The sequence below is a fragment of the Meriones unguiculatus genome, chromosome 14, assembly GCF_030254825.1.
Source record: "Meriones unguiculatus strain TT.TT164.6M chromosome 14, Bangor_MerUng_6.1, whole genome shotgun sequence".
In the NCBI taxonomy this organism is placed as follows: domain Eukaryota; kingdom Metazoa; phylum Chordata; class Mammalia; order Rodentia; family Muridae; genus Meriones; species Meriones unguiculatus.
Window position 1 is genome coordinate 29,320,547 of NC_083361.1, and position 26,593 is coordinate 29,347,139.

Consider the following 26,593-nt stretch of genomic DNA (forward strand, 5'->3'; position numbering starts at 1 on the left):
AATTTATTATGTGTACAGTGTTCTGCCTGCATGTATGCTTGGAGGCCAGAAGAGGGCACCAGGTCTCATGATAGATGGCTATAAGCCATGTATTTGCTGGGAATTGACCTCAGGACCTCTAGAAGAACAGACAGTGCTCTTAACCACAGAGCCATCTCTTCAGCCCCTTACCCTGATACTTTACTTCTCAGGCTTTACATGGTTGTTTTACTGGGGACATTACGTTCAGCTGTGTAATACTGTTCTTCAAGTCTCGAATCAGATAACAGTGAGTTGACTTACAATCTTTGTGACTGTTGATGTGATTCTTTGAGATAAAAATTCGCATTTTTTAAAGTCTTCATGCAACCGTTTTTTTAAAACTTTTAACAAATGTTTATTTGCTATGGAAAATGACTCCTCAAGTCTGCCATGTATTTTGATTTTCTTATCCTATGCCATTTGATTGTATTGGTTTAAAAAAAAACAGTAATTGGGTTTTAAAAAATAAATTTGTAGACTTGAGTGATACTCCTTTTAGTTGGGGGAACAAATGTTTAGTCCTATCATAGTTTGCTGAAAATGACAAGTTAGGTATTGGTTAACTCATTTAAAAAATTAAACTACTTCTCTGTTTATTTCATGGTGTCTCATATTCTTTGCACACAGCTAGCATTCTGATATTATCATTATTCCTAAAAGGAATTATCAGTTTTGTACTAGTATAGACTAAATTCTGTTCATTTAATTTTTAATACTTTCTCAACATTTAAATGTATACAGTAACTTAAACAAGATGCTCCTATGCTACTGAAAAACTAACCTTGTTGATGATGCTTTGAAGAATCATGTGATAATGATGTCAATATCCATATGTAAAAGGAACATTTATTCCCCTGTTTCAGTTGTCTCAGAGGTTTACTGCCTCTGCCTGCTTACCTAGGCCTAGTCCCGGAAGCTTCTGGCCTCCATACAGTCTAACGTAGACCTAGAATGTTTTTAGCCTCTGAGACTTACTGCCGAATAAGCTCACCCATTCTTGTTCTTCTGAGCTCATAGCTGGCTGGTTCAACTCATCTGTTCTGGCTTAAACTCTTCTCCCAGTTGACTTAATCTGGCTTCTCTTTCGGCCTCTTAATTGCTCTGCTTGGCCTCAAACTAACTCCAACAATCTTTTCTAATCTTGGGGTTCCTTCTCATTCTTTGGCTCCTTCTGTCTTCACCTGTGTCTAGCTTGTTCTCTCATTCACCCTCTCCTTGTAAAACTCTCCTGGTAAAACTGCCTCCTCTTTCTCTCATTCTTTGTTGCTCCCTTAAGTAGTTGCCTTTCTTCCCTGTGCTTGAGAGAACTGGGTGTATCCTATTCTGTCAAATCTTTCTTTGATTCATCTCCTTTTCTGCCACTCAGTTAGGCATTACTTTAAAACATGCTTTCTCCTACAAGCTAACTTTACCTTCATGGTTTGGATTAAAGGTGTGTACCATCACGCCTAGACCTAAGCTTTTCTTTACCGGAAACTTGCTCTATAGCAGGATGGCCTTGAGCTCAGATCTGCTTGCCTCTGTCTCCTGGATTAAAGACCTTTTTGTCTTCCAGCCTGATCAATCAGACCTAGAAGGCCTTTGGATGTGATCTCTTGCCAGAGCAGCCATGTTCTGAATTAAAATTCCTCTATATCCATATGCATTTTGGCATACAAAAAATGATAGATGCAATCAATACCTAGAGATTTATAAACATCCATCATAGGAAATTGGGTTTAGTTGTTTAAAATGCATATATATATATATATAATATATATCTTTCTAAGTAAAACGAGATATTGCAGATCTAATTTTCAGTAAGAAGTTAAAATAGTTACAAAAGTTTTAAGATTTTTATTTTTATTACATTTCATGTGGCATTCAGAGGACAGTTTGTGGAATTGGTTCTCCTACCACGAGTTGCCTTTTCCCAGTGAGCCATCTGAGTGGCCCTATTTGCAAGAATTTTTTTGAGAAATACCATGGAGTACTTTTAAAGGCTTATCCTAGACACCCTTTCTTTCTTTCTTTCTTTCTTTCTTTCTTTCTTTCTTTCTTTCTTTCTTTCTTTCTTTCTTTCTTTCTTTCCTTCCTTCCTTCCTTCCTTCCTTCCTTCCTTCCTTCTTTCTTTCTTTCTTTCCTTCTTTCTTTCCTTTCTTTCTTTCTTTCTTTCTTTCTTTCTTTCTTTCTTTCTTTCTTTCTTTCTCTCTCTCTCTCTCTCTCTCTCTCTTTCTCTCCCTCCCTCCCTTCCTTCCTCCCTCCCTTCCCTCCCTCCCTCCCTCCCTCCCTCCCTCCCTCCCTTCCCTCCCTTCCTTCCTCCCTTCCTTCCTTCCTCTCTCGTCTCTCTTTCTTCCTTTTTCAAGGCTGGGTTTCCCTGTGTAGCCCTGGCTGTGTTGTAGACCAGGCTGGACTCTACTCACAGAGATCCTCCTCCTCTGCCTCCCTGAGTGCTGGGATCACAGGCCTACGACACTACACCCAATTTAGACATTCTTTTCTGTTGTTGGTTTTCCAGACAGGGTTTCTTTGTATAGCTTTGCCTGTCTTGTAACTCTATAGATGAGGCTAGCTACAAGCTTAGAGGTTTACCTCCCTGTGCCTCTGGGGTGCTGGGCTTAAAGGTGTGCACCACCACCTCCTGGCTATACTCTCTTATTTGTGCTTTCTAATGCTTTTTAATTTTTGTGCTATCTGATCATAACTGAATAAGAGCTTTTAAGGAATATTAAATACTTTCAGATAAATCATGTTTATAGAACATTTTATCCAAACAGAAAAGAATATATCTTCTTCTCAGCAGTTCATGAGTTTTTCTCCAAAATTGAACACATACTCAGAAACAAAGAAAGTTTCTACATATATAAGAATATTGAACTAACACCCTGCATCCTGTCTGACCATTATTGATTAAAACTGGATATCACCAACCATAGAAAGCTTACAAACTCATGAAAACTGAACAACTCACTAACACTGCTTGGGTGACCAAAAACATGAGATTAGATGGCTCAGGGACCTAAGGTAAAACTAAATACTACTGTTCTTTAAAAAAAAAAAAAAGGTAGCAGTTGTTTTGCCCAGTTCGTGAGACCCCCAAAGACTACCAGGAATCAACCCCATTACAGATGCAAGAGAGTTTATTGAATACATGCTCAAGCCACCCTTCCTGCAGAAGCAGGAAAGGAATGCAGCCCCAAGGTCTAGGGGAACAAGGTTTTTAAAGGGAAAAAAACACAAGCAGAGACTTAGATGCTTTGGCGTTACATGATTGGGTAAGGGAAATTGACTTTTGAAATGATTGGTTTACTTTAGTCGCCAAGACCACAAACAGTTCTGGCCTGGCCATCTGGGCTGTTTTCCTAGCAACTGTATGTCAAGTGGTCAGGAAAAGAATGCAGTAAAGCTAGTTCTTTTCCCCAGGTGGTTGGACATGCCTCCACCTGGCTGGCCTTCACTCCTGCTTGTGTTCCAAACCCCAAACAAAATACTCCCCCCCCCCAAATTTTCAATTCATTGGTCTCTCAGCAATAACTCCTAATGTAGCAAAACAAAACAAAACAAAACAAAGACAAAGACAAAAAATAACCCTCCTAATGACATTTTGCTATATTCATAGATCAGAATGTTGCTCAATAATTTTCAGAGAAGCTTCTTCCTGCAGCAGGTGGGAACAAATACAGAGACCTTGGACTCTCAGCTCTAAATGGAATGTCTCTATCATGTTCCTCCCCTCAGGCTTCAGGGAACACCTTGAAGAAAGAGGCAGAAAGCGTATTACAGGTCAGAGTATGGAAGACACCAAGAAAACAAGGCCCTCTAAATCAACATGATAGATACATGTGAGCTCACAGAGACTGTGAGCACAGGGCCTGGATGGCTGCCTACCAGCTAAAGTCCTAGAGCTAATAGGAGAAGTGGACACAATCCTCTGTCCCCAACCCAGAAGTTATCTCCAATTGATAACCACTTCAAATGAAAATTTAGTTTTCTTTAAGTGAGCCACACAGGGGAACAAACTGTTCTTAAGAATCGGCCTCCTGCACAGCTGTAGATATCAACAGAGGGTGAACTAACTCAGGGGCGCCTTTGGAGGTTCCTTGTCACAGGATGCCATGTTGGGGCTTTTTTTTTTCCTTTAAAAATTTTTATTTTATTTCATTTTTTACACTACAGGTTCGTTGGGCATATATTATGGCTTTCAGTTTTTTGTTTTTATGGGAATCCCAAGTGTTCGAAGGAGTATGTTTTTGTGCCTGTATTTTTTGTCTTCTGTTTGTTTTGTCCTATTCTGATTTTTAAAATCTTACTGTATTTTAGTTTATTTCATTATTATTCCTTAGAGGCCTATTTGTTTTTTTTAAGGCAAAACAGGAAGGGGTGTATCAGGATGGAGCGGAGATGGGGAAGAACTGGGAGGAGTAGAGGGAGAGGAAACTGTAATCAGAATATATTGTAGGGGAAAAAAGTTATTTTCAATAAAAGAAAAATTTTTAGTTCTTAAATTTTTTCAAATAACATGCTAAAAATGTTACTGTTTTGAAACAGTTTGATGAGAGAACAGACAGATAATACATATCCATTATTTATTGACTTTAGAAATATAATAGTGGGGCTGGACAGATAGCTCAGTGGTTAAGCGTTCCTGCCATGTCTGTCAGGCAGCTTGTGACACACTGTAACTCCAGCTCCAGGGGATCCATTACCTTCTTCTGGTTCCCACAGGCGCTGACACACATGGTATACACTTACATAAGAAATACATACATATAAATTAAAAAATAAAATAAATCTTGTTAACACATAGGCAAAAATGTTCTAGTATTAAGGTTGCCCTAACAAATTTGATTAAGTGTAAATAATTGTGTTTTCTATGTAAGGATTATAAAAAGTTAAATCTTACTTTTAATTTTTTGCTTGGTTTGTTTATGTTTGTGTGCACACAGGGGTGGAAGTCAGAGGACAACTTGTAGAAGTGTTTCTTCCCCTGTGTGGGTTCCGTGATCAAACTTGCTCCTTTACTGGCTGTTTCACCAGCCCTTCAAGTGCTAGTTTTAAAGCACCTGCTTCTTTCAGTAAGGAGCTCAGAGATGTTGGAGTAACAAGCCAGTTTTTAGGAAATTGAATTCATATTATGGCTTATAGTGATATGGAGACTAAAATACTTGGGAAAGATTCTGTGGGGAAGGAAGTAGTAACCAAGCAGAGGAGGGAACTTCTTGAAGTGCATGGGCAAGTGTATAGAAAAGTTTGCATAATGTTTTATCAGATAGTTTATTCTTTTCTACCTTTCGTTGTGCCCTGTAGATCAAACTCCTGCTTGTGAAGCAGGCACAGCACAAAAACAGACATTTAAATGTAGTGAAATACAATTGTAAACAGCAGCTACACTCCCAACAACTTTATAAAAGAAAGGAGCTTGAATATTTGTAACCTGGGAGCTCAGAAATTGTTACAAAACATTGATAATTAAGTAATAAAAGCATGATGGTCAAGGTAAAAATTGGAAAGTATGTGGGTTAAAATATGAGAGAATATAATGAAGGAAAAAAAATCAAGAAATACAAAATGATCTTTAAACAAAACAGGAAAGAAAAAGATCCCAGTCAACATCCTCACCAAGGGGAGAAGGGTGGAGATGCTTCTCTGTGTTCCCTGTGCCCCCAGGCTTGTCCTCCTGAGCCTAGTTGGTATGGTGGTGAGGCAGTTATTGAGACTTTTCCTCTGGTCCTGGTAAGTAGACTTGAAACATCTGTTGATAGATTTAGCCCTTGCTTGCCTTTCACTCGACCATGTGCTACTGTGCTGGTTACTAAGCCGAGTTCCTGTCATGTTTTCCTATATGAGGAAAGGTGGCCATGCTTAAACTTCTCTAGCTGAGCCTAAGGAACCTTCAGTTGGATATCCCCTTGCGGTAGATGTCCTCTGCCATTTTGGCATGGGAAATTCCAAAGAGATAGGTTCATTTCCACCAAATCCATCCAGCTCCCTGAGATAGCAAAAGTATTCTGACCAAAGCAGTCTGGTCTGGTGGGGCACTGGCTACACTGTTCTTTGTCTCTGTGTATATGCTTACCAGAATTCAGGTTTAGGCTATCTCAGTGTAATCTGGATCCCTCCTTCTGGATCTCTCTATAATCTGGCATGTACCATCAACTTCAGTACACACATATAGGCGAATATGAATCCCAGTAACCCAGTTTACCGAGGTCATAGAGATTCTCAAGAAGGGGAGAGGGAAGGAGGCCCTTTGAGTTTTAATATATAAAAATGCAAGATAATCCTCCTTCCTTCTATTGAAGATAGATTTTTTTTTTCCTCAAATAATATACCCTGATGATGGCTCTCCTCCCTCTACTTCTTCCAGGTTCTTTCTACCTCCCTTCCCAGGTAGTGGAAAGCCACCTGTAGTACTCTTTTAAAAACTACTTTATTTGAGGTATTTAGGCCTCTACCTCCCTTCCACCAACCCCCAACCTTAAGTAGGAGAGAGACAAGGTTAGTGGGGAGAGGGGTCCCAGACCCCTTTACTTCTTCCTGGCTAGTTAGGGTCAAGGGGTTCTTTTAGGGCTCTTTACCAATCTTTATCTACCACAGAAGCAGCTAGCAGGCTCCTCCATGCTGCTGCACCCTGCCCCAAAGCATTTCCCTCAGTCTGCTCCAAACCACCACACCATCTCTGGTCTCTCTAAACTACTACACACCACATGCCAACACCACGCACCACACCAAACGCTGCACTGAACACTTTGCTGTGCCTTCTCTTTCACACTCTCATATTTATGCTCTCACCACACCCCTCCAGTACCAACTGGCAAAAGCCACGCTTTGCACCAGCTAGTTAACAGGTGTGGACAAACTATAGCCCAACTAAAATACCACACTTAGGATTAAAACAAGCATATTTATATAACATAACTAAGTTTACAAAAAACCAAAACTTCCATTAAACTCCCATCTGCATCTACCACGTTTCTGTCTCTCATTGGAAAAAGTGAAATGAATTAATTATTCTGTATATACTAATTAATGCAGGAAATTTTTACTGTGGCAGTTATTACCTAATCAGCTGTTTCCAAATAAAAGGCACAGAAACATGTTAGATTTATAATAAGCCTTAAAGCACTAGGGCTGGGTAGACAGCAACTCTCTAAACTGTCTTGTCTGCTTCCCATCCAAAATCTCAAATACTTGCACATGTTCCTTTTGGGCTGCTTCAGCTCCATCAGGCCAGTCCTCAGAGCAAGCTGTTCTTGGCCACATGTTCCTGATTACCCATGGTGACCTCCTGTCTCCAACCTCTCTCCTGCTACATCTTCTGCTCCCTTTCCTCCTCCAGTGCCTCCTGGTCTTCCAACCCCAAAGCCAGGGAACCTAAACTCCACCTACTTCTTTTCTGCCTGAGGTGTTTCAACATACATAACAATGCCCATATCTGGGTGGTAACCAGATCTGTGGGTATTGAAATCAGTATATGAAAACACAGTATACAAGATCCTCCTTTAACAGGAAAACAGACTTCTAAAGGATAATAATAAAATATAGCAAAATAAAATATAAAAACAACAAAAACTAGCACATCAGAATTGGACAAAACAAACAATAGGAAAGCCGCCCAAGACTCAGGAATCCTATAAAAACACTTAACTGTAAGCCATAATGTATACACAAAGGACCTAGTACAGACTGGTATGGGCACTGTGCATGCTGCCTCAGTCTCTGTGAAGTCATATATGTATCAATCCTTGTTTTCTTCCTAACTCTTCCTGCCTTCTCTTCTTCAGGATTCCCTGATCCTAAAGAAGGGGTTTAATGGAGACATCTTGTTTAGGGTTGAGTGTTCCAAGGTCTCTCATTCCCTGCACAATGCCTGGTTCTGGGTATTTGCTTCCATCTGCTGCTTTTCTGAAGAGAGCAAGCAAGGTCATCAAGATCATGCACATACTGATCTATGTATTTAGCAAAATATCAGTAGGGGTCATTTTATTGATGCTGCTTCTTCCTCTTCCTCCTTTTTTCTTCTTTCTTCTCAGTAGTATGTGGTTTTGTACGAGGGCCCTGGGCTATATAGTCTGAGGTTCTTGGTTACCCCAAGGCAGTATCTGGTTTGGGTTTCCTGGTTTGGCTTCCACTTCATAGAGTGGGCCTTAAGTCAAATCAGATATTGGTTGGCTACTCCCACAAGTGTTATGCCACCATTGTGCTAGCATATCTTCCAAACAGGACACCATTGTAGTGTAGCTGGCTTTATGTTAGTCTTTGATCGATTTGGAGTAGAGTTGTATGTAGGATGATAAGTGTGGATCTATTTGAAATTTTCTATGTACAGCAGCTGTCCAGTTTGACCAGCACCATTTGTTGAAGATGGTTTTTATTTTTTCCATTTTCTTTTCTTTTTTGGCTTTATAAAAAAATCAGGTGTCCATAGGTTTGTGGATTTACCTCTGGGTCTTCAGTTTGATTCCATTGATCAACATGTCTGTGTTTATGACAATACTATGTGGTTTTTATTACTATAGCTCTGTAGTACAGATTGAAATCAGGGGTGGTGGTACCTCCAGAAGTTCTTTTATTATAGAGGATTGTTTTAGCTATTCTGGGCTTTTCAGGGTTTTTTGTTTGTTTGTTTGTTTTGTTTGTTTGTTTGACATTGAGTATTGTTCTTTTAAGGTCTATAAAGAATTGTGTTGGAATTTTGATGGGGATTACGTTGCATCTGTAGATTGTTTTTGGTAAGATGGCCATTTTATTATATTAATCCTACCCATCCATGAACATAGATCTTTTCATCTTCTGATATCTTCTTCAATCTCTTCAGTGTCTTATAGTTTTATCATACAAATCTTTCACTTGCTTTGTTTGAGTTACCCCAAGGTATTTTATTGTGAAAGGTATTGTTTCCCTGGTTTCATTTTCATTTGGTTTGTCATTTGCATATAGGAGGGCTACTGGAGTGTGTGTGTGTGTGTGTGTGTGTGTGTGTGTGAATTATGTATTCAGCTACTTTGCTTAAAGAGTTTTATCAGCTCTAGCAATGGAATTTGGGGGGCTACTAAACGTATACTATAGTATCATCTGCAAATAAAGACATTTTGCCTTCTTTCTTTTCAGTTTTTATCTCCTTGTTTTTCTTCAGTTTTCTTATTGCTCTAGCCAAGACTTAAGTATGATATTGGGTATAGAGTGGACAACCTTGTCTTGTTCCTGATATTCCTGGAATTGCTTTGAGTTTCTCTGCATTTAAGATGATGTTGGCTATGGGCTTGCTGTAAACTGTCTTTATTGTGTTCAGGTATGTCCCTCATATCTCTCTCCAGGACTTTTATCATGAAGGAGTGTTAGATTTTTTCAAGAAGTCTTTCTGCCTCTAAGGAGATGTTCATGTGGGTTTTTTCTTTCAATTTGTTTTTTATAAGTAGTATATTCAACAATTCACATGTGTCGAACCAACCTTGCATCTCTGCTATGAAGCCTACTTGGTTGTGATGGATGATCTTTTTGATGTGTTCTTTTTGCATGTTTTTCATTGAGAATTTTTGCATCGATGTTCATAAAAGAAAGTGGTCTGTAATTCTTTCTTTGTTGAGTCTTTATGTGGTTTAGGTATCACAGAAACTGTGGCCTTGTAAAACAAATTAGGCAGCGTTCCTTTTGTTTTTATCCCATAGAATAAAAACAGAATTAAAAGAGTACTGAATAGTATTGAGTTAACTCTTTGTTAGAATTCTGTTCTAAAAACCATTTGGCTTTGGTCTTTTTTGGTTGGGACACTTATTTCTATTTAATTAGGGGGTATAGATCCAGATTTAACTTTGATAAGTAGTATATATTTTAAATAAGTATCCATTTCTTTTAGATTTTCCAGTTTGGTGGAGGACAAGTTTTCAAAGTGTGTCCTTATGATTTCTCTGGATTTTCTTGGTATCTGCTGTTTTGTCCTCCTTTTCATTTCTAATTTATTAGTTTGGATATTTTCTTTCTGCCTTTTAATTTTGATAAGGGTTTGTCAGTCTTATTGATTTTTTTTTCCTCAAAGAAGCAATTCTTTGTTTCATTTATTGTATTGTTTTTCCCCCCTATTATACTGATTTTTAGCCCTGAGTTTATTTCTTCCCATCTACTCATTTTAGATGTTATTTCTTTTATTTGTTCAAGAGCTTTCAGGTATGCTGTTAAGTTGCTATTATGAGATCTTTTCAGTTTTTTTATTTTTAATAAATGCATTTATTGCTTTGAACTTGCTTTTTCGAACCACCTTCATTGTTGTCCTGTAAGTTTGAGTATGTTGTGTATTCATTTTCATTCAATTCTAGGAAGTTTTTAATTTCTTAAATTCTGTCTTGACCCATTCTTTCATTGAGTAGAGAGTTGCTCAGCTTTCCTGAGTTTGTAAGATGTGTGTTCCTTCTGTTGTTGCTACTTAGCGTGCATAGGGTTCAGGGTGTTACTTTAGTCTTCTTACAGTCTGCTTCAGTTAAAACCTGCTTGGAGTCCAGGTATATGGCTAGTTTTGGAGAATGTTCTATGAAGTGCTGAAAAGAAGTTATATCCTTTTATATTTGGATGAAATGTTCTGTAAATATCTGTTAGGTCCATTTGATTTATAACATCAGTTAGGTCCAGCATGTCTGTTTAGTTTTTGCCTGGATAACCTATCAGCAAGAGTGGAATACTGAAGTCTCCACTGTCAGTGTGTGTGGGGGGTCAAGGTGTGATTTGAGCTGTAGTAGTATTTCTTTTATGAACTTGGGTGCTCTTGTGTTTGATGCTTAGATGTTAGAAATTACAATGTTCTCTGGATTTTTTTTTTCTTTGATGAGTATGTAGTGTCCTTCTCTATCGGATTAATTTTGGTTGGAAGTCTATTTTGTCAACTAGTATATTGACTATACTAGCTTGCCCATTTGGAATATCTTTTTACAACCCTTTACTCTGCGGTGATGTCTATCCTTGATGTTGAAGTATGTTTCTTGGATACAGTAAAAGGATGGATCCTTTTTCACTTCCATTCTTAGTCTATGTCTTTTTATTAAGGAGTTAAAACCATTGATGTTGGGAGACAGTAATGAGCTGTGTGTTGATTCCTGTTACTTTGTTGCTGGGGTGGCAGTGGTAGTAGTGGAGTTGGGGAGGGCGTGCGTATGTGTGAGTGCACGTCTGTGCTTCTCTTTTGATTTGCTAGTCTTGGATCATTTATTCCCTTGTTTTTTCTTGAATGTAGTTAACCTCTTTAGGTTGGAGTTTTCCTTCTAGCTCTTTCCGCAGGGCTGGATTTATAGATATTTCTTAAATTTGGTTTTATCATGGGTGTCTTATTTTCTACAACTATTGTGATTCAAAGTTTTGCTGAGTACAGTAGTCTGGGCTGGCATCTGTGGTCTCAGAGTCTGTAGAGCATCTGTTCAGGCCCTTCTGGCTTTTGGAGTCTCCATTGAGAAGTCAGGTGTTTTTCTAACCAGTTTGCCTTTATAAAGACTACTTTAAGGTTTTTTTCTTGTGCTCCAGCTCTGCTACAGTACTCAGAGCCTACTGTGATAGGGTTGCTGGGCTCGAGTGGAGACATGCTGTCCTGCTTGTTGTTGATTGTGTTTTTATGCAGGCATCTAAGCATCTGGGATTGGGAAGATTGTAATTCTAGGGGCTGATAGGTGGTCTTGTCTTTGTTAGGTGGGTGTTTTGTTCCTTGGTTTCTGTTACCCTCTCTGGTTCCTGGGAGAGTATAGTAGAAGCATGTTGCCTGATAGGAGATTTTTCTGGGATCCTGCTAGGTGTAGTGGTTCCAGGTAAGATGTGTTTCTAGCTATTGGGAGCTGACACTTAGGAATAGAGATGGGCTAGGAGAGAGGATTGGGGGAGTTCACAGGAATGGCAGGGTGTTCTGCCAGGATCTGCTTAGACCCTGGGGAATGGAAGCAGGGGATCAAGAGAGACAGGATAATCTTTTAATTTGTTTCTTAAAACTACTGATTTTGCTTTTGCTCTGCTTTGGATGTGATTGGGAAAGTTTTTTTCATATTTAAATCAGTTTTCTAGGGATGGAGAGATGGCTTATTGGTCAAGAGCACTCACTGCTCTTCCAAAGGTGAAGAGTTCAGTTTTCAGCACTCACATGGCAGCTCACAACTATCTGATACCATCTTCTGGTAGGCAGAAGTGCGTGTAAACAAAGTACCCATATACAGAAAATACATAAATAAAAATCAGTTTTTATTTATAGGTGAGAATAATTGCTTTTGATAATCTTGGAATACATATTTTCATATTTCTTAAATTTGCTTATAGTAATTCAAGTTCACTGCACAAATAACCCAAGTTAAACTTTAGTACCAAAATTGTGCTTTTACCATTAGTTCCAAGTAAGATAAGCAGGGAAAGAAAAAAGCTATGATTCCTGGAAACTTCTAAGAACTGAAATTTCATTTTAACTGACAGTTGTGTTGGTTTAGATAATGTCATCCTTCTTTGCTGGAGCACCTTCTGTAAGAAGCATAGACACAGCAGGTGGCCCAGAAGCTGCAGGTACTGTGAAATAGAACAGTGATTGTTGATTGCCTCCATGCCCACTAACTGGGCTGATAACCATTTTTTTTCATATGTGAACAAAACGATTTAATTTTCAAAGCGATTTAATTTTAGAAAGGTATAGATGATTTTTAAAGTGTAGCATTTTATCAGCATTATTATGTATTTAGAAATTTTTGTTTTGAAGCATTATTGGAGCATTGTAATTTATATAAGTGCTAATAGCTCTTTAAGAGAGAGGAAACAGATAATCTCTCTTGTCTGCCACCCACTCAAAGTTACCTGTACTGCGAACATTAAATAGTAATTAGCTTTTTTTTAAACATTTATTTATTTTATGTATGTGAACACTGTTTTCATGCACACCAGAAGAGGAAATTAGATTCCATTGCAGATGGTTGTGAGCCACCGTGTGGGTGGGAATTGAACTCAGGACCTCTGGAAGAGCAGCCAGTGCTCTTAACTGCTGAGCCATCTCTCCAGCCCCCAGTAATTAGCTATTTTTATCATTATTCCCACTAAGTACTATTTCTGTTCTTTATCTCAGTTCACTGGATCTTTAAACGGGCATTGTGTCTTTGTTCAGAATGACACTGAACAGTATAGATACCCTTTGTGAGCTCACAGATGTTGGAGTAAGCCTGTTTTTAGGAAATTAAATCAATATTATGGCTTATAGTGATATGGAGAGTAAAATAGCTTAGAAAGAAATTTTGGGGAAGAAAATAGTAACCAAGCAGAGGAGGGAACTTCTTGAAATCTATGAACAAGTGTATACATAAGTTTGTGTTGTATTTTTCAGGAAGTTTATTCTTTCTCTTAGCTCCTAAAATCTTCTGTTTTGATCAATAATTTACACATAGTATATGCTGTTTTGTTTATTAGTTTTTATGTGCATTGGTGTTTTGCCTTTATGTCTGTCTGGGTATGAAGGTGTCAGATCCTCTGGCATTGGACTTACAGACAGTTGTGAGCTGCCATGTGGGTGCTGGGATTTGAACCCAGATCCTTTGGAAGAGCAGCCAGTGCTCTTAACCACTGAGCCATTGTTCCAGCCCCGCTGTTTTGTATTGTATTCATGTTTTAATACTTTTCTGTCCAGTTCCAAATCAAATTCTGTTCCCACAGAGCAAAGATTACTTCTTGAGTATAGTAAGGTGGTCAGTGATATTTATGATTATATCAACACTAAAGGTGTGTTGATATTTATAATAATTTTTTGAAATACTATTTTTGATGTGTCAGAATTAGTCAACATTTATTGTTCATAGCTTTTAGAGAATTCAAGAAGAGAAAAGCTGCATTTGATTTAGCATATGTGCCTACTTCCTAGGGTTGATGTAAGAAGGAATTTTCTTTTTACTGTTTTATTATACTAATTTTAATGGTTTAGGGCATTTTCTTTGTCTTAATTTTTCTTTTCTCCCTTCCATATTTGAAATAGGTCTCAGTATGTCACCATGGTTAGCCTACAGCTTACTGTATAAGCCAGGCTGTTCTCGAGCCTTTTGGCTAGCCTCCTACCTTCTTTTCTCTGAGTGCTAGGATGACAGTTTGTTTGCCATTGTGCCTGGCTTCAGTTCCCATAGTTTGGGTTTGTTTGTTTTGTTTGTTTGATTATTTTTTGTTTTGTTTTCTTTTAAATGATATTGTGCATTCCCTTGTTGGTAAGCTGATCCACTGACTCTTCTTTCACTGTGAATATGTTACTATTTTAGTTGTATAGCTGTTTGACTTTAAGTAAGTGAATGGAATTGAAGACTCCCTGTATCTTATTTTCTTTTTCATTGGTTATATATTAAATCTTGATTCCTCTGGGTTCTGACATCTGGGTTGAGATATACATATTGTGGCATTCAATTTCTTTCTTATCTGTGAACAACTAATTTTGACATTGCCATTTCAATGAAAGTTTCCTCCTTATATGCTTTAGTTTTAATAATGTAGCATTGAAAAGTGTCTTCTTCCAGGCTCCTTTTCAAGTGTTGTTACCTCTGAAGTTCCAAGGAAACACCCATTTGCTATCATCCAGATACATTCAGGCTGAGCTTTTGGAGTAGAACATTTTGTTCTGTTTGTTCTAATTTTTTTTCAAGGGATGAAGACAAACAGCTTAACCAGATAGCCATCTCTGGTTGTTGCTTCTGACAATAACATTTAGCAGGCAGAGTATTCTGCAAATGCCTTTCTCAGAAGGGCTGCATTAAGTAAACAAGCAGTAAACATTCTGGTGACTGACAGATGATAGGTTTTAAAGTTAGCCAACTGTCCAAACCCAGCTAAAACATTGTTAATAAAACTCATCTTGTTTAAACAGGTCTTATCAAAAACAGTGTTAACATTTCATACCAAACATTGTTATGAAGCTCATGAGAACTAAAACTAACAAATGTAAATTGCTTGAATCATATTTCATTAGTTCTCTTCACTGCATGTTTTGATTCATTTGAAGATCACAGATTCTTCAGTTGCCCTGTGTTTTAAAGTGAGATCTATTGTGCAGCGTTCCATCCAGTCAGCATTTACAGCAAAATTTAGTTCATTTTTGTCCTGAAATCTCATCTGTCGATTGAATTGCGCTTGGAAACTTACTTTATTTGGTCTTTGTTGTGTGAAAAATAATTTTGATGCTTGTGTTTTCTGAGGTTTATGCACTTTGTATCTGAGTGAATTCTTTATCAGATACCAGGGAAGAGAACAGATTCTAAGATAGCCATTTCTTAACACATGTCTGTGTCCACAGAATAGAAAGCTCCTCCCTCTCTTCTTCCCTCCCTCCTCTTTCTCTCTCTCTCTCTCTCTCTCTCTCTCTCTCTCTCTCTCTCCCTCTCTCTCTCTCTGTGTGTTTTGTGTGGAGTTGTGTGTGTAGAGTTTGTCTGTTTTGGTTTTTTTCAAGATAGGGTTTCTCTGTCTAATCTTGGCTGTCCAGGACTCGCTTTGTAGACCAGGCTGGCTTGAACTCACAGACATCCACGTAACTCTGCTTCCCCCAGTGCTTATAGGCATATACCACTGTGCCTGGCTCTGTTTATAATTTTAAGCCTAGATATTTTCTTAACTAATTTTTAAGTTTTAGTTAATAACCATGTGTCAGTGGAAGCACCAGAAATACCAGACAATGAAGAGTAAGGCTTCACCTGTCTTCTTCATGTTCTGGAGATGAGGGTAGCATATGGTAATTTCTCAGTAGATAAATTGGATCAATTCCTTTCAGCTTCAGGGTCCCCATCATTTATATTCCCATTGTGTGTGTATGTGCCCCCCCATCCTGAATCCTTTGAAAAACTGTCTCTCTGTTTGTTCCCTCTACTGTCCAATTGGTTGTGATTCAGGTTCCAGGTATGGTAGGTTCATTTGTTAACTCCCTCCTGTTCCTTTATGTAATATCAGCAGCAATGAAAATGACGCGGATTACCTGTAAACTTGAATGCCACTGCTGCGGTTCATGTTTCCTATTTCAGCACTAGGGAATGTACTAATCGTTTGTGAATATTATTTAGTTCTGATTGTGAAATGAGAGATATTTTGTGTTCAGAACTTTCTCTGTAGCCAAGGTTAATCTTGAGTTTGTCATCTTGTCTCAAAATCATTCTAAATAATTCAATTAATATCATCTTATCTATAAATATTTCTGCAGGCATTACTACATGCTGTATGTGTGACTTTGGGTGGGGAAAGGGGAAGACATGATATCATTATGTAGCCTAGGCTGACCTGGCCTTGAACTCAAGATCCTTCTGCCTATACCTCCTGAGTGCTTAGATTACATGTGTCCAGCATCAGTATGTATTTATGAAATTCAAAGTGCTTTTTAAAAAAAGAAACAAAAACAATCACAATGTCATTATGATACCTAACAGCTAAGAGCTTATTAATAAGTCCAAACACTTAATCTTCACACGTTTGTTTGCGTATGTGCATTTGGAAGGTAGGTATCTTAAATATTTCTTTTTCTCTTTTTTCAAGACAAAGTTTTTGTGTATAATAGCCAAGGCTATTGTATAGAATTGTATAATAGAAATCACTCTATATACCATGCTGTCCTAGAATTCAGAGGTATGCCTGCCTCTGCCTCCTGAAGCCTTTAAATATTTCTTAATTATAGGTTTTTGTCTTTGATATTTTTCTTATAAATTATTTGTTAAGGAAAGTACTCTTACTTAGTTTTCATTTATAAAAAAATTTAATACTTTCACTTAAAAGTTAAAATATTTCAAATAATTTAAATTTCTCTTAATGAAAAAATATAGGAAACACATGCACATTAAACTGACTTTATTTTTCTAAGGTAACCTTTATTGAACACATGTTGTGGGAGGCCCTCTTATAAGCCACGACTGAATAAGGACTTGTTAATGACTGCATGTTATGTTTGGTCACAGTTTCTCAGACCTTGGTTTTTTTCTTAAGTGGTTTAGGGATTGATCCTAAGGCCTTTACACATTTGGGGAAAATGTTCTGCCACTAATCTGCTACACCTGTAGCTCTTCGACCATATTATATATACTCTTTGTGAAAGAGTCAATTGACAATATTAGAGTGATTTTGTTTGTTTGTTTGAAAACATGGTAATGGAATTATGAGTGGAAAAGCCCCAAGTGATAGCATACTTTCTGTTTGTTATCCAGGAAATAAGTAAAATTCCAGTGTTTATAGTTTTCCAGAAAGGAAAAAGTATTAAAATGGGACTCACCTTATTTCCTCGATTTAAGTGAGAAAAATTATAATTTAAAAAAATCAAGTAATTTATATGACTACTGTTAATTTTAAATTTTTATTGAAAGAGTTTTCTGAGACATTATGCTGTGTGTCTCTGACTGTTAAAAGAGTGCATTTTCAGGAGTGAGCGACATGCTGTCCTCACAGGCTATAAGTGTTAACTCCTAGAATCTTGATTTTTCTCTCAAAATGTACAAAATCTTGATGGTACAGTTCTTTGGTTGTTGTTGTTGAAGCTATCTGTAAAGTTTCGTCCTGAATGACTGCAGCTTTATTAAGTTTCTACCTTACAGAGTTTGTGTGAGATGTGTGAAATAACTTCATGTTGAAACTCAGAACCAAGCGTGTGCCCAGGGCTCAGGAGGCAGAGGCAGGCAGATTCCCCTGAAACTGCACTTAGAGATTTCTGTGAGCCACCACACGCACGTTAGAAACCAAACCCGGGTCTTCTGAAAGCAGCGACACTCCTAACCACTGAGCCATCTTTTTACCCTATAATAACAGCTCTTTTTTTTTTAAGCCACTTGTACAATTTCTCTTTGAAATGTGCCACAAAACAAGGAACTAAAGGGTAATTCAACTTCTTTGTGCTTATTTATATACACTCTACAAAAGTAATTAATTCTATAAGAGAATATTGAGAAATATCTATAAAGGTTTCTATAATGCTGTATTTCAGCATTAGTTATATATAAAAAGGTAAGCCGCCAAAATGTCAAAATAGAGAGAGGGCTGAGTTTTAGCCAAATATATGTACACCTGTAATGGCATTATGGTTTTTAGAAACAACTACTGCTGACCTCAGTCGAGCATGTCTGTAATCTCAGCAGAGGCAGGAGGGCTGCAAGTTGGATGTCACATGAGCTCTATAGCAAGGATTTGTCTGCCAAGTACTGAGAACTACTCAGGAAAACTGTGTAGCTGTGTTTATGACAGATAAGTCTCCTTTTATCTAAAAGAGAGAAAGAGAAAATGCACACTCATGTACTCTGCCAAAGACCAGTAGCTACAAATGTGTTGGTACAATGTTTGCTTTATTCTCACTTTATTTTTTCCTGCTGTGAATTTATGATTATAAAGTAATAACTCTAAAGGATTTATGATACTCCATTAGTGAAAGGATGCACTTCCTACAGACGATAGCCCTAACTCTGTCACAAGCTGTCCAATGACCTTAGCATTCATAGCCTTAGTTTTCATTGTAAACTAAGACTTGGGAGTTGAGGTCAGACAAGTGTTTTTACAGACATGAAGTCTCCATTTTTCTTTCATTCTTTCCTTCTCTCTCTCTCTCTCTGTTTCTTTCTTTCTTTCAACAGAAACACAAAACATGAATAATAAAGTGATTTTATTGCTGGTCTATACAAGAGAATTTATGCCACTAGAGCAGAGGCTGTGATGACTCGTATTTCCAATTGGGTGGGAGGACCTGCTCAGTCTTACAGTAACGAGCCAACCGGCGAATTCTGCTCTCTCTCAGAATCAAGCAGAATTTAGCATCCTATCCTTTCTGTTTCTCTCAAGATGCTTTCAGACAGCAACGGCTTTCTTAGTCAAATGGTAGAGAGCCTCAGGGAGGTCAAGGACTTAAGAATTCTCAAAATTTTACTACCAGTCACAAAACGGACCTGTGCCATGCCATGTGAGTCCCTCAGGATCACACCTATCTGGGAGGGAGTCTGTAAATCTGTTCCTTCAGACATCAACTTCAGCCACATGAGGATGGTATAGCTGTAGGGCAGCGCCGACGGGGGCAGGCCCTTCCTGGGAGTGTGCATGCAACCCATGATGCTGAGGTCTGGCAGCAAAGAGAAAACGAGGGAGGAAACAGCCCAGGAAGCAAAGCCATGCACAGGAAGTCTTCTTTCTTTCTTCTTCTTCTTTTTTTTTTAATATTTATTTATTATTTATACAGCATTCTGCCAGCATGTGTACCTGCAAGCCAGAAGAGGGCACTAGATCTCCTTATAGATGGTTGTGATTGCTGGGAATTGAACTCAGGACCTCTGGAAGAACAGCCAGTGCTTTTAACCTCTGAGCCATCTCTCTAGCCCTGAAGTCTCCATTTTTCAACTTTTTATTTTACTAGCTCTTTAGTACATTTTTAGGCACCATTAAATTATCATGTATTGTTAACTTAATTGCTTACAAATGTTAGATGAAATGAGAACCATCAGAAAGATTAGCTTTCATGTACATGCATGAGTGCCTATGGCACCTAGATGACTACCCCGACTCCCTCTGGAGCTCCCTATAAAATGCCCTGCTCCTATCTTTGTCTGGTCTTCTATATGTGCTTTAGTTTGTGGACAGTTAGATTGTTTACTGAACATGATCTACTTCTAATGTCTGGGTAATGAAACGAAGTTAGTACTTACAGCACATTGCCAGGCAGGGCCCTGCAGTACCGAGCACGGAGTACTCCTAACTTTGTACTCTTGAGGACCAGTTGCCAGCTCTGCCAAGGTCTTAAAGAAAACTTTAGAGCCTGCTAGGGTGGTGCAGGCCTGTAATCCTCGAATTCTGGGAGGCAGAGGCAGGCAGGTCTTTATGAGTTCGAGGCCAGCCTGGTCTACAAAGTGAGTCCAGGACAGCCAAGGCTATACAGAGAAACCCTGTCTCAAAAACAGAAAACCAAAACCAAACCAAAACAAACCAAACCAAAACAAAACAAAACAAAAAACCTTTAGATTAACAAAAAATCCTCTGCTTGGGTATTCCCAGTTACATTGCAACATTTTATGGACTTGATTTCTATGAAATGATGAGGTCAAGACAGAGGGAGATGTTAAGAGACATATTTTGTTGCATCTACCCGTGTGTGTGTGTGTGTGTGTGTGTGTGTGTGTGTGTGGTGTGTATGTAAAATAACAGTGTTCATCAGTTTATGTGGTGTGTTCATTGATAGCATCATTCCAAATACATGTGCTTTCTCAGTTATTTGAAGGTGGCCAAAATATCAGGCTATCATTGTTGACATTCGTTTCTAAACATTTTAAGTTTGCACCTGTGATAGCAGTTATTTCTCCTGTTTGCCAGTAAAGACAGTAGGGAGCACAATACCCTGAATTTCTTCTATTTGTTTAAAGCTTATCATTCTGTTCATTGTCTTTTAGTGACGACCCTGTTCCCAGCTGTCTAAATATTCTCTCACATTCCTGTCAGAAATGTGACTAGGGCCTGGGTTTAATAATTGTATTGTCTACTCTGTTTATTGGGTAATCATCATACTTTTTGAAGAATTGAAATGTCTGAGCCATTTAGCATCATTGCTTTATGAATCTAGATCCTAAGGGAAATATTTTCAGTAGATATTTGGGTCATATCTTGATCCCCAAGTCTTGTTACTGCTTCTCTGTGATGCAGTGAACTTGCATTGGTAATCATAGCTTAAAGCTGTTTTCATCTTTGAGACATCAATTTTTTATACATTCAGTTGTATAAGCTTCATTAACTGGATATTTATGTACTCATGTATTTTATGTGAGAATATAGTTTCAGATTTTCCTGTAAAGTTTGAGTCTGATGTTATTTTCTAATGCACACTTTAAAATAAGTCCTTTGCATCGTTATAGTTTTTTATTTTAAATAAGAGATCTTATATGTAACCAGTGTATAGGTAACTCGGCAACCTTTTCATGAAAAGCTTCATAAAGACTATCAAACTAGGCCAACCATAAAGTGCCATTGTTTTCTGGATTCTGGTTACTTTAAATAGAATTATGAAGTAGTACTTAATTAATTGAAAATGATCTCTGGAATTCCCCATATTTTAAGGTTAGTTCCTTTTAATCTCACAAGTCCTGTTGTGGTGTGAACCAGGGAAACAGGGCTGTTTGAGTAACTAATTTTAAAGCTCTTCTCCCTTTGGATGTTTGTGCTCACTATTTTCTGTATCAAGAAAGAGTTTCTTGTAGACGTTCTAACAGGACACATTTAATTTTTAGTTTAAAGATGGCATACACCCCTTTACCCTTTAGGTCAGTAAAGCACGAGTCTACAGATACGGGTGAAAGCATCCAGAGATGCTAACAGCGACCATTCTCCAAAAAGCCATCTTTGAAAGAGCATTCAATTTAGTTCAAATTAAACGAACCTTTTCATTCTGTTAAATTCTTATCTTCTCTGTATGTTCAAAAAAGGAGGAAACTGGGCTTAGGTGCTTTTTCTAGCAAGTAGTGAAAAACTATCAAAGTGCTATTTCTATTAGGTCTCTCTGCTCTAAAAAGGTTAGTTTGTTATTTATGACCTCTTCTCTGACAGGTGACTTCAGTTTGATGTGAAACACATTTGATAGAATTAGAGCTAAAATACAGCTTTTCCTTTCAAAAACCTTAGTTGCATGTAAAATTCAGTGAAGATAACTTATTCTCCTGGATATGCATCTTTTTCAAACCCACCAATCCCCTGCTGACCATGAACATCACCCTGTAAGAACGTACACATCTGCTATTCATCCACAGAACTGATTTGCTCTGTGTCAGGGGAGTGTTTTGTCAAATAAATAAACAGCAGACTGGGTGATGGTGAATGTACAACTTTATTATTTTCAACCAATACCAGTCACCTTGGATCTGATTGTGAGTCCCTTTAGAAAATGAGGCTTGTTGGGAAGAAGGGTTTCAGTGGGAAAGAGAAGAGAGAGAGGGAGTGATGGGTGTATGTAAAACAACTAAAGTTCAGCATATATATCTATGAAATCATCAAACAATAAAAAACCTAATAAAAATAAAGTACTAAATTCAGACAAAAATTCATTGATAGAAAATTAGATTTTGAAAGACATTTCTGGGCTTGTTATACTCTGTTTAAACTTCTTGGTTTTACCACAGCTATATCCTACCCTGGAGTATAAGCCAAGGCTAGTTACACACTGAACCCCATTTGCCATAAAAATGCAGTTCTTGAGATTTTTTTTTTTTTTTTGGCTTAGTGCTCCATTTGCTCATCAGTGGTAAGGACTGCAAAGAGTATTATTCATATGGTTTACTCACATACAAAAATTTACAGCAATTTTTAATGAACCCCTTTATTGTTTTTAATGTGTGGGTATGGTATATACGTGTATAGTGTATAGACCTACTTGCATGTGCAAATATGTACGTGGTGGTGAGTACAGCGGCTAGAGAAGGTTGTGAAATACCCCCCTTCTCTATCATTTTCTGTAGTATTCCTTTGAGGCAAGGTCTCTGTGAATCTGGAACCTGTGGGGTTTTTTGTTTGTTTGTTTCTTTTTTTTTTTTTTTCTTTTCTAGCAGGCCTCAGAAATCCCTCTTGTCTCTGAGCAACTCTGGGGTTACAGGCACATGGGGACATAATTGGCTTGTTACAGGGTTCTGGGGTCTGAACTTTGGTGGTCAGGTTAAATAGCAAGTACACAACCCCTATCTCTTATTTTTTGGTTAGCACACAGAGAAGTGACATTTTATACATACCCATCATTTCGCTTTATCTTTAGTCATCCCCTACTGTCATTTCTCTTTCCTTTGCACTCCTCTTGCTGTTTACCTTCCTCCTTCCAAATAGTGTCCTTCCTGCACTTCCTCTCCAGCTTGTACCGTGACTTATTCTAATATTTGGAGAAGAGTCTTTCACCTACATTCCTGCATATGCCAAAAGTGAATTGGCATCTCAGAATGAGAGCTGTGGAAAATTTTGGTGAATGTTTTCATAGCTATAAATCTGTACATGAACTTTTTTAATGTTAGCTCTTTTAGTATACTATATCAAGTATATAAAATTGTGTCTGTGATGTATCTATGTGTACACACATGAACGTGTAAGTGTGTGCCCACACATGCATGTCTGGAAGCCAGAAGTCAGTGTCATGTACCTTTATTGATTTCTGCCTTGTTTTTGGAAACACATGGATCAGGAGTTCACCAGTTGGCTAGACTGGCTGATCTAGGTTTTAGGATCTTTCCGCTGTCTTTGCTTCCTACTGCTTAGATGCCTTGGCCGTTTTTTTTTTGTTTTTTGTTTTTTGTTGTTTTTTTTGTTGTTGTTGTTTAACATGAGTGCTAGGGTTCGAGCTCTGGTCTTCATATGTATAAAGCAAGCAAGTTATTCTGTGAACCATTTCTTTAGCCCCTCAAATATATAGTTTTAATGACAATGTTATGTTTAACATTTTTATATATTAACAAGTAGTAACTTTTTATTTTAAAATGTGACGTTCTTTCCTTCTTCTTTCAGTTTTGTCAGCCTGGTGGATGGCACTTGTCCAGAGAGCGGAAACAGCCAACATTCTTTGTGGTGGTCCTAACAGATATTGACTCAGATCGACACTACTGCTCATGCCTAACCTTCTATGAGGCAGAGATCAATCTTCAGGTACAGAAACTTTCTTGCCCAAGTATAAATTACACATTTGTTTTTGTTGAAGATGAAAATTCTATGGGATCCTTTGAAAAGCTTGAGGATTGTGGATATTTAATGTTGGAGAAGGAACAATGAAATAGAAGTTGTTAGTTTAATTGTCCTCACTTAAAATAGTCATCATTGTTGAATTAGCGTATTAATGAATAGGTTTATTAACGTTAGTTTCTTTAAGTGGTAAACCTATTATTTCCCCTACATGTCCTTCTTCCAGGGGATCTTTCATGGGACACAACAAATTATCACAGTATTTCTCATCACTGTTACTCTCTGAAGTCCATACTCCAGCAGTGGAAAAATTTACAATCCCTCTTCTTTCAGAGTAGTGATTAAGTTTCTAGTTTCAGGCAGTTAGATTAATTTCTCTACTAATGACAAAGTGTTTGACAATTATAGAATTTCAGGGGTGAGAGATGAGCAAAAAACATATTCTGAGTTTAGGGAATAGTTCACAGAAGTTACATTTCTGCCATGTTTGAAGTCACTGGCACTTTGTGGGGTTTGATCAGTCAGGATAACCTTCACCCTAGTTAACCTCCCTCCGTCTCTCCTGAGTGCCTCCTTATGCATACTAGTCACTTCTGCTTCGGTGTTTCAATTGTTTCTTCCTTGGTAGAAGTTAGATTGCTTGTAGAACCTATTCTTGTGAAAGGGAGTCATAAAAATGGAGGGGTTTCCATAGTGGCGGTAACTTGTTGGTTTGTTTTGGTTATATTTGATAAAGCACAAAATGTACAGAGGTTGGTTTTTGTTGATGAGTCAATTTATGTTAATTACTATACCTTCTGCTACATATACGAAAGTGTCACCAGTGGGAGAAAAGATGTCTTCAGAAATGCCTGACAAATCGGTATTTGAAGTCTGGATACATATTTTTAAAAAAGATTTGTTTATTATTTATACAACATTCTGCCTGCACACTGTATTTTACTCTAGATGGTTATGAGCCACCATGTGGTTGCTGGGAATTGAACTCAGGATCTTTGGAAGAACAGCGAATGTTCTTAACCTCTGAACCATCAATCCAGTCTTGATATATGTTTGAAGAACAAAATCTAAATTTTCTGGGTACAAGATCTGGTTTTTCAGTACAAAGGGACAAGTTACCTATCATGAAGCAAACACTGTTATTCTCTTATTATGAAAGGCCCAAAGTTCTTGTAGAACAAAATACTTATTAACTGCATTTCCAACAACAAATATATGTTATCTACATTTCAGCATTTGTTCTCTTTGTCAGATCTTCGTGGGAAGCCATACCAACACTTCAAGGCTTTAGATAGTGGATCCAAACTCAGAAATCTTTGCTGGGAGATAGTTAATGATGTGTCAGAATATTGCTTCTTTTTAAATTTGGAAGTTACATCACCAATAAGGTGTCATAATTTCTAAGTCTATGTTTATAGATCCTCCTGTCCCAGATAGTGCCTTTTATAGCAATAGAAGTTGCTGGTAAAAGGATGATTAAGATACTATTTTGATTGTTTCAGTCAAAAACCTGCCAGAGTGTTCAAATGCTACTCTGTTTTCTTAGTTGACCTTTTATTTTAATGATGAATGAATGTAGTATTCTTTGCTTCCATGTTCTTAATAACTCCTTGGAGTTGTCTAATGAAAACTCAATAATAATTGGACTTCTCCCTTCTCTCTTCTTCACATGTATTCAGCCTTCAGAGAAGCTGATGGAAAGGCAGTATATTAAGACATCATTGGAGATGTTGGAGGAATTTTAGATGTCTAGGAATTCTTGAGCACATATCTCATTTTTATTTGGACATTTGTTCACAAATAATGGTAAATTGCTGACATTATTCAAACATTTACTAATCTTTTACCAGGATTGGTGGGTATATGCCTGTTATCCCAGCATTAAAAAGTTTGAAGCAGAAGGATTGAGACTTTGAAGATACCCTGAGCTACATAGTGAGACTGTTTTTTTTTTAATTTGTTTTTTTTTTATTTTTTTTTATCAGTTACATTTTATTAACTCTGTATCCCAGCCGTGTCCCGATCCCTCATCTTTTACCCATATATATCTAGTGTTAAATTTTGGTCTTTAGTGTATTATCTGAGATATATTTATCCCTTTCTTCCTCTCTCTTCTCTCTTTCTTTCTCTTTTTTGCACAATTCCTTATTCTCTCTGTCTCTGTCCCTGTCTGTCTGTCTCTCCTTTCCCCCTGAATCATTTGACAGAAAATCCCATATTTATGTACTTTTCTTCTGAATTTTTTGGTTTTCTAGGCTGGACATGAACCACTGGCTGAAGTGACTTTCTGCCATACTTCCAACTGGACATCACCATAACCACCTTAATAATATTCTCCACTACCCATTCCACTATTTTATTCCAGGACTAGCCCAACCCAGCACATAACTGCATTTATTGCGTTTAATTTTCATTTCTCTTTTCTCCATCTTGAATATTTTCCCAGTCTTTTCTTACAATATTGAAAACTTTATAATCTTTCCACATCCATTTTTAATAGAATTGTTCTTACTTTGTGTTCCTGATACCTTTCATTAAGTTCAGATTGTGCATCAAAAGAATACTGTAATACTTAAGTAAACCAGGATTGGTGGGTATATGCCTGTTATCCCAGCATTAAAAAGTTTGAAGCAGAAGGATTGAGACTTTGAAGATACCCTGAGCTACATAGTGAGACTGTTTTTTTTTTAATTTGTTTTTTTTTATTTATTTTTTTATCAGTTACATTTTATTAACTCTGTATCCCAGCCGTGTCCCGATCCCTCATTCCCTCCCAGTCCCTCCCTCCCTCCCTCATCTCCACCGTGCCCCTTTCCAAGTCCACTGATAGGGGTGACCTCCTCCCCATTCATCTGATCCTGTTTTATCAGGTATCTTCAGGACTGGCTGCAAAGCCCTCCTCTTGGCCTAACAGGACTGCTCCTCCCTTCGGGGGTGGGGAGACCAAAGAGCCAGTCATTGAGTTCCTGTTAGAAATAGTCCCTGT

General features: G+C 37.7%; 1 protein-coding gene and 1 pseudogene across 2 annotated transcripts in view; one reads left to right on the plus strand and one right to left on the minus strand.

The window, feature by feature from the left end:
- Window positions 1–26,593, plus strand: part of Sbf2 (SET binding factor 2) — a 331,059-nt gene that overhangs the window by 100,246 nt on the left and 204,220 nt on the right. For both annotated transcript variants that reach the window (XM_060367046.1, XM_060367047.1), the window contains exon 3: window positions 23,437–23,574. In XM_060367046.1, coding sequence (XP_060223029.1) covers window positions 23,437–23,574 — 138 coding nt within the window. The remainder of the gene's footprint in view (window positions 1–23,436; window positions 23,575–26,593) is intronic.
- Window positions 18,615–19,028, minus strand: LOC110565903 (small ribosomal subunit protein uS15-like; annotated as a pseudogene).